Source organism: Haliaeetus albicilla, chromosome 13 (assembly GCF_947461875.1).
Source record: "Haliaeetus albicilla chromosome 13, bHalAlb1.1, whole genome shotgun sequence".
NCBI classification, from domain to species: domain Eukaryota; kingdom Metazoa; phylum Chordata; class Aves; order Accipitriformes; family Accipitridae; genus Haliaeetus; species Haliaeetus albicilla.
In genome coordinates, this window is record NC_091495.1 from 1,302,939 (window position 1) to 1,319,317 (window position 16,379).

Here is a 16,379-nt window from a genome sequence, read left to right on the forward strand (position 1 = left end):
GGCGTGCGGAGACGGGGATGGCGTGGCGGCGGGGGGAACGGGGATAGTGGAGGGGACAGGGATGGTGTTGAGGGGACAGGGATGGCGCCTGGGCACTCATTTCTCGACCCACCCGCCCTGCAGGCTCTGGGGTGTTTAAAAGCCACACCACCACGTTTTCATTTTTAAATTGGGGTTTTATTGTCAGTCCAGTGGGGTTCGAGTGTCCCCCGTACACTCAGCTGCAGAGCCAGCGGCCAGGCAGCGCTGCACGCCACCGGACCACGTCTCGCGGCCCCGGGGAAAGAACGAGGCTGTGGCCACGAGCCCACGAGTCGGGGTACACACTGCTGGCTCTCCAGGAGGCTGGGCTCTTTTGCACCCCCAAAAGACCACTCGGGTCTGCTGTAAACATCCATACAAACACAACACAATTCCACAGTTAGATTACAAATAGCGCAGCATGTCCTCTCCAGCTCCTGCTGCCTCCACGATCACTTCCAGCCTGCGTACAGGACACTGTTGGAGTGGTGCATTGCAGCTACCCTGCCACGGCTCAGTGCGACCACAATACATTCATTTATCAAAGCGAGATGCATCTGCAGGAAGCGGCACCCAAAACACCATGTAAATGCATTCATCGCGGGCCCTGCATCAACCTTGCCAAGGCACAAATGTCTGTGAGGTCCAATAAGCCGTGCTCAGGGTTTATTTTCGTGGCTGCATCTTGTTCATCGATCTTACCCTGACCGACTCTAGAACTGTCAAATCCATCGTTAGTCCTGTACCCAACTCCCAGGCCTTGCTCGTCTAGATCCAGCAAATCTGATGTTGTCTTCCACCATCCATCTCCCAACAGCCAGGGAACTAACATTAGGCTGTAGGCTTTAACGCGGCAGGGCATATAGGCTCTGATTCACGCCTTTAAGTCCATATCCAGTTTCCAGAGTGCTCCTGAGCTTTTCTAGTTCAGCAAGCGGGAAGCAGAGCTCAGACTTCTATGCTGCATTTCAAAGCTGCTGCCTGTCAGCAGCACATCTGTGTAAACGCACTGTCTTTGCACGCACACACACAAGTTCACCTTCAAACACGGAAGTAATAAAATAAAAGTCATCACTGAAAACTGCTGACAAACAGGAAGAAACACCCTGAAATCAGGACGGTAAAGAGTTCCTTCTGGAGTGACCATTTCCTGCAGCGACTTCAGCACAGTACAAGCACATAGTACAGGCATATTCCAAAAAGGTGTGTTTTTCTCATAGAGATCATAAATGTCCTGCAGAGTCCTGGTTTTCCTTCAGCAATGATCACATTTTACATCAAGTTGACCACAGATGCTGTTAAATCAAGGCTTATTCTTTAGACACTGCACTCTGCACTGTAAAAAAGAGCTAGTGATGGAGGGGACTTGGCAGGGGGTGGGAGGAAAGGGGCCTAGTTTATGATGACCTCCCAAAGGACTCCGGAAGCCAAAAGCAGGCCCTTCAACAGATTCTCCCTTGTTTGGCTTCCAAAAACTGAGATTCCCAAAAGTCACCTTCAAGGAGCTTTAGTACTGCAGTCTATTGAGTGAGTCGATGTAATGAAAAGTGGCTCCCAATGCCCAGCTCGTTTCAACATTGTCAATTTTCCGGGCAAGCTGGTGGGGGGGGAAAAAACCCAAACAAAAAAGTTAAAACAATTCTTTGGGAGAAGGAGAAGCATGCAAGGTGAATACAGTGCTGAAGGTTATCACAACCGGTTATCACCATCGTGGGGACGGTGTCCCTCGACCCCCAATCACAGAGCATGTGTTGGAGCAAGAAGGCAAATCAAGGACTGAGCTACTGGCATGATGACTACTTCCTCGGCACCATCCTTCCCACTCTCCCCAGCAATCCATTTTATGCATCACCTTAAAGACTTGGCTCTTCGGGAAACCCAGTTCTTGCAGGAGGATGGTGATGTACGTGAGGTCCATGCAGAGAAAAGGGCTGCTTCCGGGGCTGATTTCCATGGTCTTACATACTAAGGAGAAAGAAAACAGTGTCTGAATGCGCACTGTGGGCATCAGCCCAGCTTTGAAAAACCTCAAGTGAAACCATAAAACACCTCTTGTCAGTTGAGCTGCGCAGCGATGAAACCTGTTACAACGGGGTTGAAATGACATGCACACGTTAGCAGAAGCACAAAAGCTTTGGCACACTGGAAGGAAGATCAAAGCATTCTGTCTCTCCCCTAAGACAGCTGCGTTTCTTGTATCTCTCCACGAAAGGATGAAAAGGGCCTCCAACTTTTCTTCTAAGTCAAGCCTTTAAAAATCTGAGCAACCTCAGGTGTGTTATGTTTCTCGAGCATAAGCACTCAACACATGTTGACAAAACCAAAGGAAAAACAAAAAGACAAAAGAAAAGACAAAGAAAAGACAAAACCAAAATAAAACTCACTTCCTTTCTCAGGATGAATGACACAAATGGTAGTCCAGAAATCAGAACTGCAACAATTGTTCAGAAATTCATAAAGTTTACCAAAAAGCCCTGTGTCAGTTTGATCAAAGCCTGAGTTTGTGGTATTAAGAAAAGAATGTTTACATTTGTAAATCTGCGTAGGCAGTTCTCTCTGCAGCTGATGAAGTGAAAAGCTATGAACTGGTTTTCCCCCTTTTCCAATTAACAATCAAGCATATGAACAAATCTTGAGACAAAAAGAAAAATTAAACCAGATTAGGACAGGTTATGCTAACAGGATGAGAACTCCCACATCTATTTTGAAAGCATGATTTCAGGACAACTGTTAACTGGTAAGTTTATTAGTAATTCTTGAGAGAGTTTTGAAATATAAGTATTATAAGGTATGTCTTATGTGGGCTGCAAAAGCAAGAATTAATACAAAAATAGTTGAGATTTTCAGAAATAAGCAGAAATGTTGGTGAGATGCCTTGGAGAGAGGTGCTTAATATTTACTTAAAAAAATCAGGCTTCTTAGCATGTCACACATATGCCACCTGGGTATGAATTTACACACAATTACATGTGTGTATGTGTGAGATTGTATTTTACTCACCGTATTTAGCTGCAATTTCAAAGTCACCAACAGTTAAGCTTCCTCCTTTTTCTTTATCTAGAAGGAAAACAAAAAACCATGTTTTTTTATGGTTTTTGTATAAAGGCAATTGTAGATTCAAGTCATAAAAGTTGTTTAGAAATCAAACCTTGAGTCACTGAAATTAATGACAAAACTCACACTTGCTTTAAAGGTAGAAAAGCCTTTAAAAGATTCTCAGTATAGATTGAAAAGCCTTGTTTTATGAAGAGCTTTTAGCCTCGTTTCCTAAAGAAGCATAGTTTACAGACTCTCTCACCTCGTCCCCATGTCTGTGCTGCCCTGCCCTGTGATGCCTGAACACAGTTAACGCCTTTGACCAGATCTGACAGGGCCGTGGTGCTCTGCGACATATTAAATCTGAAATTAATTGTAAAATAAGATGGCTGAGGAGGGGGGGTATATTTGTCCAAACTAGCTTGAAATCTCATCATCTGCTTTCTACCACTGAACACGACAGCCTTCTGTACACCAGCATACCACTAGAAAAGAGATGGGATGCATTCTGAGTACACGTGCAATTACCTGAAAATCTTCATTCCATCTGAAAAGGTCAGTGAAGCAAAACACACAGCCCAAGATCACTTTACTGCTTTATCGCCCAAGAAATTTGTTTATCATTATGACGGCTTTTTTCTATTTTGGATTGTAGAGTTAATCAGACAACAAGGATTTCTGAAATGCAGGCAGTTTGTTTAAAAACCATTACCAGAAGTTGCAGGTCCTATTTTGCAGCCCCAGTCCCTTCTCTATAGAAATTAAATAGCATTCAATATCCAGTCGAGGCCAATGCTGCACAGCAGTGTAGCAAAAGACTAAGTTCCACGACAGCTTAGCAAAGCATCTTGATGTGTATAAGCGTCACCATTTCTTCCATAACTTGTCATTTAAAATGAAATGAAAACAGGAGCAAACGTACCTATGAGACCAATCTCTGCTGCACGGTCATAGTAGTAGGAGAAAGTGTAAAAATCCAAGTCCTTCACTTCCTCAGCTTTATGCACTTTTTTGTAGAGCATCTTTGCCACTTTGTTAGAACAAGACTCATACAGAGGCTCACCTAAAAGAAGGCAGAGAAACACAGCATATTATAGGCAGAGAGGAAAATATACTTACTTCTTTAGGATCTGGCAGGAAACAGGCTCCCTTTTGCACAATAGCACTCCGTAAGCTTTTCACAGACAACTGAAGTCTGCATCTTCTTCCAGTGGCAACACTTACCATCCTCAGCTTGGGACGAAGTATGCAATAGATCAGAAGAGATGGAAAACATCATTTGAGGCAGAAGGATTTTGAAAGACCTGTTCAGGGATTGCTCAACTCCAGCCGCATTAGTACTAGCAGCTTTACTGACTGGACGGACACACCATGCCACAAGAGGAAAGAGCTGCAGAATCTCTTTAAAAGCACATCAAGAGGAGCCAGATAGAATGGTAAACAGAGAATCTAGTGTCTCTGCAAGAGGCTGAGAGTGTATCATTTACTCTGCTAATAGCATGCTGGCCTAGATAGAAAGAGTGATAAATCACTATACCTGCCTTCTGTCCTTTAATTTTGTACACTATCTCAGCATGCTGCCATTCAGATTTGAAGCCAGGTGGTAAACAAGGGCTGATCAATTCCTCCCCTTCTCCTACTGCAGAAGTAAAACATTAGGGAAAAACATCAGGAGTCAATTTCAGATCCCTCACCCCCAGCCCTGCTCCATACTGTCCCACAGCCTCAGCAAGGCACCTCCAAGTCCCAGTCATGGCTCAGATGTCCCGTGCCCCCCACCAGGGCTGGCAAAAATCCAGGTCTCCTGGGATCTAGCAGTGTCACCTCCTGCATTTGTCTCAAATGCACCCAGCCATGGTGACAGGAGTCCACATACCACTCAGGAACCTTCAGCCCAGTGGGAAGGGGACAAACTCCTCCCCCCACAACAGGGCTATGTACCCTATGCTCAGAGCCAAGACTTGAGGAGTGCCCAGAACTTACAGGGTTTTCCCTCAACTCCTCCTAAAATGGCGAGCCTCGCTGACATCAGCCCGAGTCCCAGGTAACTGCAAAGGGATAAAAGCCTCTGTGAAAAACAAACAGCCTTCCTCTGATACTCCACTGACAACTTGGCTGGGACGTGCCAGTCTCCTCTACATGGTCCCAGCAAAATGGCTCAAGTCAGCAGCTAATGCACATAAGGGGAACAGTGTGACAACCCACTCTCATATTACACTCACCCAGAAGGATAATCTCTCGTTGAAAAAGTACAGGCAATAGCTGTCAATGGTAATCTGACTCTTGAAGAACTGGGAATGCTGAAGGCATTCCCCTAACGTTTCTCCTACCCTCCTCACAAGCAGCACAGCCTCTAGCATACAGAATTGACTCTTTTTGAGCCCAAACACACCCCACAGCAAACATAGGTGGGAAGAAGCTGCTTCCCTCTGCCTAAAACACTGGGAGCAGGGGAAGACAGTGAAGAGGAAGGAATGGCAGAGGCAAAGCACTATGAACTGACTGCAACACACATTCTTCATCCTCCTGCATGGCTCAGCAGTGAGGAGGTAGAAGAGTTGGGAGTAAAGCTGAGCCTGGGAAGGAGGGAGAGGCGGGGAGAAGGTGTTTTTCATTTTGTTCATATTTCTCATTATCCTACCATTTAATTGGCAATAAATTAAATTAGCTTCTCTAAGTCAAGTCTGTTTTGCCCATGACAGTAACTGCCAAGTGACCTCCCTGTCCTTATCCTGAGCCAGGAGCTTTTTGTCGTATTTTCTCTCCCCTGTCCTGTTGATGGAAGGGGAGTGATAGAGCAGCTTGGTAGACACCTGGCAGGCAGCCAAGGTTAATTCACCACAATGACATGGCTCAGGTTTCTCCACTTCTTCCTGGTACTCATTTGCAAGGACCTCACTTCAGCAAAACACCTAATCTCACTGGCTTCATAAAAAGCTTCTATCTGTCCAGTGTGTTCTCTTTCCCGCAACTAACCTGTACGAATACAGCTTGTAGGTGTTGTTAAACATCTGAAATGAAGTTGTATGGCCAGCTGGTGATGTCTGGAGAGTGGTCTGGAGGGAGAAAAAGATGTCACTGCAAGGTTTCTGCTGGCAGCAGAAAACATCAACAACACAATCTTCTGAAACATTAGGAAAAACATGAAACAATCCTAGCATGCCTCAGAGAGAAATGATGAATTTGCAAGTATTTCGATTTGACCGCTGATACACCAGACAACCACAAAACCCGGAGCTAAAATAGTCTCTTCACATGACAGAGTCTAAACTGGTTACATTTCTATTTGTATCCACACCAAATTGGTATATAAAAGAATTATTTTAATTAAAAAGGAATCCTTATTCCAGCCCTTAACTCATTTTGTCAAGAGGCTACAGCAACTGCTTCTTCACATGATCCCTACTAGGGAAAACAGTGTGCAAAATAATATGAAAGCCAGGCACGCATTAACTTCCTACTCAAGTGAATTCAGCTGTGAACTTCCACAAGCCAGAGGAAAAGCACATCACTGTGCTTGCCAAGGAACAGAGTGAGGACCAGCCTGTGGTCTGAAGAAATGAAAGGGTAATTATCTAATGCACTTTTCAGCCCCTTCCCCAAGTGCACCAGCATGGCTAGCGCGTTTGTGGGGAGCAAAGCTCAGGCCACGATACTATTCATGCTGCTTATATCTTAACACCATCTCTAAGCCCAGAATTTCCACATCCCGGACTCTTCACATCCCCTATCATTCTGCTGTAAGAGTATAATGTCTTGATCAGCCCAGGCTGGCACATTAGGTACAGCATTCCAACCCTCTGCTTTTGTGCAGCTTTACTATGAACAGTATCTCTGCTCAGGCCAGAGCCTTATGACTCCGCATCTACAGGGCTTCCAGCTCACAGAACACCTATAAAAATGCCACAACAGGAAGCTGAAATGACAAACGTCAGCATGTATTTGTACTGCACAGTAACAGTTGCTCCTTAGAAAGCATTCATTTGCAACTCAGTGAACTCAGGAAAACCAGAAGGATTGACAAGGCGTCTCACTCTGTTCTTAAAACCCAATATAGGCCAAATGTTGGACCTGAATTCATTAACAGAGTTGCCTTTGAGTTCTTCATTATAAGCAGCACAAAGTGAGAGTCAAGGATTAAGACGCTCAGACGAACACTGCATTTTCCCCAAGATAAAGCAGCCCTGGCAGATTCACCACATGCACCACTGACCCATGCAGTTGGAGTAAGAGGACTGACAAAGAATTGTGAATGCCTCTGTGACTGACTATAACAAGGCAGATGTGACTTCTGTCAGAAGCATGGCTTCATGTCACACTGACAAACTCTTGGCCAGTTTCCAAGGGAAACAAATCTGAGCAGTTACTGATTCCTGCACCAGCATTTCCCAACAGTGTGCATGTTCACATTACCTCAGTGCGTGGAAGGAAGGTGATCTGTGTTGATCCACCACCCAAATCCAGCATCCCTACACTTCTCTTCTGCGGATCATCTAGGCTACCTGAAATGTGCGACAGAACAGAGAAAGCCATGGTGGGTGCTGTGAGAAACTTGCTAGAAACAAAACCAGAAGTATAGTGGTAAAGAAAGAGGACAATCTAACTCCATCTGTCAGCTTCCAGCCAGCACAAAATTATACTGTCATCTACTGGGCACTTATTTGGGCTTTATCAGGGTGACCTGAAAATCTTCAATTGACAGAGTTTCTCTTATTTCTCTGGTGGCTGTTCATGCCCTAATTACAGCAGCTTTGGTTACTGGATTCCTAAACGTTTTTCAGTGGATGTAAGGACCCTTTTGCAAACTCTGCTCTGGTAACCGCTTTGTAACACAGAGGAATGTGGTTTTCTTGGCCATCTCTCCCTGATCCCTTAGTGATATTTTGCAGATTGCTATGGCCAAGGGGACGACAGACTGAAAAGAGCTGGCCTAAGAGATTCAGCTCTCTTGGAATTCTGCCAGCTGCCAGCCCAGACCTCTCTTCTCATTTAAATCCAGTTCTTCTCAGTTAGATGCTTCAAATAAACCCTCCTGATAAGACTAGTTTGCACCAAGTGCCTCGGTATACCTCATGATAGCTTATGTCTGAAGATCTCTGACCTTTCTGATATTTCCTGTGAGCATAAAAAGGTTTAGAGCACTTGTGTTGCTCCACACACTGTGTGCGCTGAACAGAGCACTTGGACAGCAGACTGCTTTACTTATTGTCAGAGAGGGCTTCAGCTTAGTTTTTTCTTTACTCTTCAGCTACCCTTTTCTAACTCAGCAGTGTAAACACTTGTGGTTTTTCTATGTTACAAACCTGTAAGGAAGTAGCATAGCCCTTGCCTTCACTCTGTGCAGCTGCCAAGCACAACTAGAATATCCACATTAAAAATTTAGCCAGAGCTAGTGGCAGACTCTAAAAAGGAATAAAATGCTTTGGTACCCTACAAGGAATTGAAAGAAAGGCTACATTAAACATCTAGGAAAAGGGATTAAACTCCTCACTCTGTCAAGTAAATGGCCAAAATCCTAATGACTTAAATAGGCCAGGCCAAAAACAACTGCTGACTTATTCCCAGCTCCTTCTTTCTCCCATTCGACCCCAATGAATGAGCAAATCCCACACAGGGGCAGAAAACAGCATGAATTTCACAGCATCAGTCATATCTTTATGCGCATGCTCACGTACACATACCTGTTAAAAAATTTATTGTGATCCAGGCTGAAATACCTAATAAGAAAAAGATTCAGAAGACGCACTGTTAGATCATACCATTTCATTCTATCTAACAACAGTAACAAATAAGGTGAGCCGTATTACAGGGTCTTCCTGCTTTAGGATCTGTTTAGCTGGAGGCATTTTTAAGTTTTCTCATACGGTTTAACTGCACCATCTAAACAAACTAACCAGCAAACCAGAGCTTGTCATCCAACAACAGACCGAAACACCAGAGACCATCTGTCACAAGCTCCCTCGTCCCCCTTCCACAAATGGACGACTTCTAATACAAAGTCTCCAAAGGATGTCCAGTTGAGAGCTAAGCAAGAAGGATCTTCAAGACGAGTGAATAGGACTGGCCCTGCTGAGCTCTCCTGACCCACCTTGCCCCAAAGCCAGTGTTTCCACAACTGTCAACAGCTGTCAAAAAACAAGATTAGATGCCTTGAACAAAGAGAATGACCTTCTATACCAGAGCTGATGTGACATTTGGAAGAGAAGCCCCATATACGAAATGCCTGGAGAACTCTGTATTTCACAGGTCAAAAACTTAGGCGAGAAGTCACAAAGGCTTCAGCCCTTAGCTAAAAGACAAGGAAATGACTGACACTCACACTGTTCATTTTCTAGGAGAACATCCACTGGTAAGCTTTTGTTTGATGTCAGGCACTCGACTTTCCTTTTGAATACTAAGAATTTTCATCTCTTCAGTGTTCTAATTTTTCCTATTTTCAGCTAAGCATTTTTGTGAGACACACTGCTTCTGTCCTCTTCCTCTTTTATAAAACTTTTCTCCATAAATTAGATGAATTAGTCGGCCTCATGTTAACAAATTAAAATATTTATCCATGTGGTTAAAACTCAAGGCATGCTAGGGAACATGGTCCAGTTCAACCCTTGGCTGAACCAAGGCTATCACTGCTACTCATGATTTTAAAACAAAACAAAAAGAAGAATTACAATGTCTGTCTTCCACTAAGCAGTAAAAAAGAAACTCATCAACAGCCCCAAACAGCTCCAGCTATTTTAAAGTTTGGTTTCTAAGCGGATTTAAAACATATTTCAACACTCAGTTACTTAGAATTCAGACACATTTCCTCAAATTATTTTAAATCAAGACTGATTCTGGGTTCTGTCCCCAGTATTTTTTGATGAGCATCAACTTATTTCAGCATGTATTTTCTTCTCTATATAACATTTTTTCAGATTGAATTCACAATCACACTCATTAGATCAGTTATAATTAACATTATGACCAAATACTTCCAGAAAGCTCTTATGAGCATTGTCAAGAGCAGGGTGTGCAAAACCAGTTGTCGAAGACCATCTCAACAAGCAGATTCAGAAACCTTTTCAGATGTGCTGACTGCACAGTGGCTTCCTGGTGACCCCAAAGGAACTGCCCAGCACTCAAAGCTTTGAAAATCAGGACAGAGTTCAGAACTTCAAATTGGAAAACGTAGCACAAGATCTCTTTGGCAGGCACTGCCTGAAGCAGAGTAAAAACTGTGTCAAACCCGCTGCTTGTGGGTTCCCACTACAGTGAGAGGGGACTTGTCGCAGTGCAGCAGGAATCTCCAGGGTTGCAGAAAGGGTCTCCACAAGTTAGCCTACCTTCATCGGTTCCGTTCATTATCGACACGCAGTTGTCCCTCACGAAGAAGGGAGAGGCCTGAAAAATCTCCTTCACCTGTAGTTCAAATAAAAGCTACACTCAGAGAAATCTTTTTTTTCAGCTGAAAAGCAAGCTTTTTCAAAACTCCAGTTTTACACAACTGGTCTTCTTCTTGGGCCAGATCCTGACTGCTGCTCACCACTTTGAAGTTCAAGAACCCAACAAGCATCAGCCTGCGCTCTGCTATAAAAGGTCAGCAATTTACATGCTGGCTCTGCAGTTTGATGCAGAGACAGCGATGGATGTCTGGGTTTTCAAGCATGAAGACTGCTCAGAAATGCCATTAACAAGGGATGAACCTGGGTAGGGAAGGGAACCCAGTTTACTTTGCTACAACTGGTGATCCACAGGGTATTATATATGCACTGGAGAGGCAGGAGATGGACACCTTGGCTTTTAGGAATGCCCCAGGGAATGGCATTTTTAACAGGAGCATGTTGGCTGTTAGAGGTCCTCTACACTACATCCTACATGAGGCAGCAAAGCCCTAGGTTTCCAGAGTCCTCTGAAGTAAAACCTGCAGTGGTTCCAGCTGAAATTCAGTGTGGAAAAGAATGGGCCAGCTTGCGGGCAGCAGAGAACAATACAGACATTGGTTTCAACTGCACCACATTTCTTTCTTCCAATTATTGCTTAGAAAAAGAGTACACTTAGTGCACTTAATAAACTTTTCCTGCAGCCATAAGGGCCAGAACATAATATTTTGTTTATTTTTATGATATTTTAAAATATTAAACATATTCTACATGCCTATAAATATAATGCACATTATTTCCAATCTATATAAAGGAGCAACCTTGCAGCAGCTGGCTGATAACATGACCAATCAAATAGCAGAGAGCTTTTCTCAAAATAGCAGCATGCTGGTCAAAACCACCAACAAACACACCCAGTAAGAACACGCCTGTAGTGATTGTTAGGAGTATCTCATTACACTTGTTAGATGTCATCTCCAGGCCTATTTGGAGCTGTCATCAATCCTCTGTGCTTGTACTCATGCAATTTCTCCCCCCAGCCCCATTTGAGATCAGGTGGCTCTGCGCTGCTTTCAGGCTTAAATGATAGGAATGGCTCGTACCTGAAGATAAAGGAGTATGTACTTTACGCAGAAGGGACCAAACTTTGCTATAAAATTTCTGGAAAGCAAACTGAAAGATGAGAAATAGTACCTTATCCAGCAACTTCTGAGCTTTCTCTCCTGGCAGCAAACGTAAGCCAGCTGTGGCTTTCAGGACCAGAGGAGTAAACTTCCACAGCTCCATAGGAACTTCTTTCTTCGCCACCTCCAGGAGCTCTTTTATTCCCTGGCCACTCTGTGAGCAGAGAAAGAACAAAAGAAGGCAATTAGAAACTCTTTAGATTTGCCTTTCTTGGAAGGGCAAAAGGGTGATCAGAGGTATGATTCACTGTAAATGTGTAACAGAGACAAGTGAATATCACAAGGGGTCAGGAGAAGGTGGAGGACTCACTATCTCCCACAGCGTGAGACCTGGTGGATATAATGGGGATTATCCAGCAACAGGTCAAAAACAAACAGGAAGAGTCACTTTTTCAAACAGTGACATAGAACTCTATGCCACTGAATGTCTTGGCTACAAAAGGCTCAAAAGGCAGCATGCCAAATCCTTGGGAAAAAAAAGGCCTTTGGAGCCTGTAAAACACTATGAGCTGCGTCTAAGTCTGGCTTACGAAGTCCCTAAATCCCTGCGAGCCAGAAGGTAAGGGAGACGGGAGAGAAGTCACTTAGTACTTGGCCTGGTTTTTAGACTATTTTCCTGAGAATCCAATTCCAGTCGCTTCTGGAGAAGGCTCTGCTCCAATCCAACACACCTCTTTTGTCTTTTTCTTAAGCTCATCAAAATTTTTAACACAGAGATGGGAAAAACATCCACTATGCTTAATTAACAACATCACCGAGTGGAACTAGATGCATTCTGTTCCTTGCTCCTCTGCATGTTGACCAACTTTTACTGTGGGCTTCTATCATTTGGAAACACTTCCCTGAACTGAGACAGTTCAGCATACTGTACCACGGCAAGATAGATGTGATTTGCAGGACATATCAAAACCAGGATGATTTGGGGCATGTATTTTTACAGTAACAGAAACAAAATTACCTTTTCAACATCATCGGCATATGCAGATAGACCTGGCTTCAGTGCTTTAAACGTCTCATGGGTTAATTTGGGAGTCTCTGTTAAAAGTAGTATTCCAAAATAAGTAATGGTACAAATAATTTTGCACACACACAAAGAACACCATTTTACAAATTACATTATTATGTGCTAATGGAAGTCAACCGAAGCCTCTGTCTAATGAACTATCAACAGCCACCCAACCTTTAAATACAGCCCTTGCTATGGAATTAGCTCCTGAGAAAATAATTTTTAAAAGTCATGCCTGTTTTTCAGGTGCTGGTGTCCACTATGCACATATTTCTCATGCACATCAGACAATCACCAGATGGGTGCAAGTTCTCTTTGAGCCATGACACCTGCCATGTGCAGCTCTCCAAACTGCACCGGTAACAAAGACCCCACGTTTCAGCGTGCTCTGTTCTGGCTAAACTTGACTCCAGCAAAACTCGGTGGCAGCAGAGGGAGCCAGACCAAAGTATTTGGGAAACCTGCAGTATAGACAATTACACGAACCTGCAGGTAAGACAACATGAACTTGACAACATCCTTCTCCTGTACCCAATTACACTCCACAAAGTTTCCTGCAATGTATTCTGAAATTGTCTTTAAAGAGAAGTAGGCAAGGAAGAAGCAAAGATTTGGGAATACATTGAAAGAAGGAAATCCACAGACTGCTGTTTAACACCTTTGGTGGCTAAGCCTTACGCTAGCCCATTCTGCAAACCTAAGGTGCTTCCCACAGGCCAACCACACCATACGCCACACTGCTAATCCTTAAAAGCATCCTCAGATCACCTACTAACAGCATCCACACGGGTTCTCTCATCTTTAAGAGTTTCACAAATAGGAGCTGGCAACACCTAAACGAATGAAGCTTATGACTTCAGAGGAAAACTGGAGCTTTTTGCACACTTCTGTCTCGCTTCTCAGTGATACTTTCTGCCCAGATGCAATACACAGCAATTTTAACAAAACAGTGAAGTTTTGCAATTTAAATCCAACATTGAAGCCAAGGATGCACTAAACCAGACAACGCAGAGAAAAGCAGCTCACTGCCAGGAACTGGAGACAGCCAACAACCTCATGGTGAAAATTTGGGGGAATAAGGCCGTTTGAATTTGTAATCCTCTCTTCCACCAAGCAGTGTGATGAAAAACTGCTCTTCTTCAAGGCACTGTTCTAAAGGTATAGCTGCTATTTACTTCACATTCTGACATTACAGCATCTTCTCCTTGTTGAATGTTTTCATAATTTTATCCAAACCCACATGCTTGAATCATAATATACTTCCTAATGGTTCTCTAGAAAGAGCTGAAGCATGTTTATTCAAGTAATCCCTAGAAAAGAATCATCAATAACCTGCTCCATATGTTATGGAAGAATTAATCTATCATGCAATGAGCAGGCCATACCTTTTGGCTGCTGTGTAAATTTAAAAATATGGATGCGAGTTCCTGTGCTTCCTGCGTCAAACATAATTCCATAAAAAACCGAGAGATCTGTGGTCAGTGACCGATGGTTCAGTTTGTCTCCCCTGCTTTCAGCAACTCCTTCTGTTGCTCCCACGACTGGTTTGGAATCCAAGTGCCATTTTATGTATGCAACATAAATAGCTATGCATGCCAAAATCCCAAAAGCGAAGAACCGCTTTGATATCTTCATGGCTTCCATTTATCAGATGTTTTGTTTCTTCCCTTTATCAAATGTTTTGTTTCTTGTCCTTCACACAGAACAGGTTGTTCCCACATCACTCCTATATCCAACAGAAAAGAAAAGGTATGTTTTATTTTCTGAACCTGCTGAAAGGATTAAGAGTATGTTGGTTATTTGCTAAGGGACTTACAGGAGTAAACTTGACTTGGGCATGAGTTAAATACTTAACTGTTAGTTGGTTTAGATCTGTGATAAGAAAGTTGGGCATGATAGTCAAAGTAAGCAGTAAGTCACTGCAACAAACAGCCTGGTAAAAAAAACAACTTACACACAGGGAGTGACAGACCACTGCTGGCAAGTAAAAGGATTTATACCTGCAGCTCTGTCAGCATCTGGAGTAAGACTGAGATATTAGCTACTGTCTTCAGTGTTCAAATCTACCTCAGCTAACGCAGGGCAATTTGCAGGTATATGCTTACATTTATTCCAGAACAATGCAGAATTCCGCATTCAAAAATCTGGGATTCACCTGTGAATCACTTGTAAAACTGGACCTAGCAGCAAAATCCCTTCCTCCCATGTTGCTTGTCCTAACTACCAAATGCCTTCATGGCTGCTGGATGCCTATGAGACCACACACTACTTTCCCAATAGTTCAGAAGGAACATATCCATCCTCCTTCAGCATGTCATTGAGATCTATAGCTAATTTTAAGATGTGAAGCTGTATAAATCTTCTTTTCCCCATTGCTACGGAACACTGCCTAAGAAGGAACAGAGTAGAAGAGTTCAGACAAGCTAAATACAGTAACTGAGGTGGGAACGGACCTCAAGAGATCTCTCATCCAATCTCCCGCTCAAAGCACAAGCAGCTATGGGGACCCACCACGTTGCTCAGGGCTACATCCATCTGCATCTTGAAAACCTCCAAGGATGGAGACCCCACAACTCTTCTGAGCAACCAGAATCATTTGCAGTTATCTTTGTTAGTCCCTGGATGGTGAAGGAGGTCCCAGAAGACTGGACAAGGACAGTTTAAAATCAGTGTTTAAAAGGCACGATAAAAGATCCAGGGAATTAGAGTAGCCCTCTCAGCTCCAATATCGGGAAAGAAACCACAGCAAAGCACAACGCAAGAAATCTACAATCACTCACATGACATCATCCAGATAATTAAAAAAAAGTCAGTGGTGATTTACGGGTAGCAAATCCCATTATATCTTTCCTTTTTTGATAGCGTAATGGAGAAAGCAAACCAGTCGATGAAGTTGACTTAAGGTTTTGACGCATATGTAATCTGTTGATGATGCGAATTCAGGAGGTGTGCAGAAGGTGTGAGGGGTAGGAATTTAAATTCAAGGCGATTACGGTGTATTGCCAAAAACGGGCAAGACAAAATTTTGTAAAAACGGAGGAAAGCAAAACCACAGGCACAAACACACATGCAAAACACATCAGCGTAGGAGAGAAGGACCTGTAGGCTGCCACGAAACAGAAATCAGGGAGGTGGCACTGCAAAAAAAAGAAAAATCTTTCTGGCTTCCATCAGCAGGCACAGAGACGTAGGTGGCAACTACCGCAGATACGCGGGGCGATTACGCCAATCTTGCCGGTGCCAGAAAGGCCTCAACTGCAGCTACACGAGAGCTAAAACCGTGTCATGAGAGGAAAGCAGCAGGAACTGGGTGATCCTGTGAGGAGACAGAAGCCTGCCCGGCGGGAAGGATGAGGGGGCTGGAGGAGCAGCAGCCCGCCAGCATAAACCCCCCTACCCCCATTTCCCTGAAGAGAATCGGAATTAACTCATCCCTGCCTTTGCCAGGGGACCCTGAAATACGTTCCGAGGGAAAAGCTTTCCGCCACCGGCGACCCCGCGGCAACCGGGCGTCGGGGCAGGCGCCCGCCGCGGCACAGGCCGGCAGGCAACCCGGCCCGAGCCGCGGGTGGCCGGCCCGCCCGCCGCGCCCCCTCACACACGGATCCCCGTGCCCACCCACCCACATACATCCCTCACGGTGCGCGGCTCCCGGCCCGGCCCCGCCGCCCGCACTCACCCAGCCGCCTCCGAGCCCCGCCATGGCGACGCCGCCGTCCCGCCCCGCGGGCGGCCGCCGCTCCACTGCGCAGGCGCGGTGCGAGAGGGTTAGCACCG

General features: G+C 44.4%; 1 protein-coding gene across 1 annotated transcript; it reads right to left on the reverse strand.

Moving 5' to 3' along the window:
• Positions 1 to 155: 155 nt before the first annotated feature.
• ENTPD6 (ectonucleoside triphosphate diphosphohydrolase 6) lies at positions 156 to 16,345 on the reverse strand. Its single transcript, XM_069799844.1, has 14 exons — positions 16,282 to 16,345; positions 13,988 to 14,328; positions 12,555 to 12,631; positions 11,607 to 11,750; positions 10,377 to 10,452; positions 8,739 to 8,774; positions 7,471 to 7,559; positions 6,034 to 6,113; positions 5,041 to 5,105; positions 4,595 to 4,696; positions 3,980 to 4,120; positions 3,022 to 3,078; positions 1,874 to 1,986; positions 156 to 1,618 (listed from the first exon to the last, which is right to left on the reverse strand). The coding sequence occupies exons 2-14, from the start codon at positions 14,244 to 14,246 to the stop codon at positions 1,529 to 1,531; spliced, it is 1,329 nt and encodes a 442-aa protein (XP_069655945.1). The 5' UTR covers positions 14,247 to 14,328; positions 16,282 to 16,345; the 3' UTR covers positions 156 to 1,528.
• Between the last annotated feature and the right edge of the window lie 34 nt (positions 16,346 to 16,379).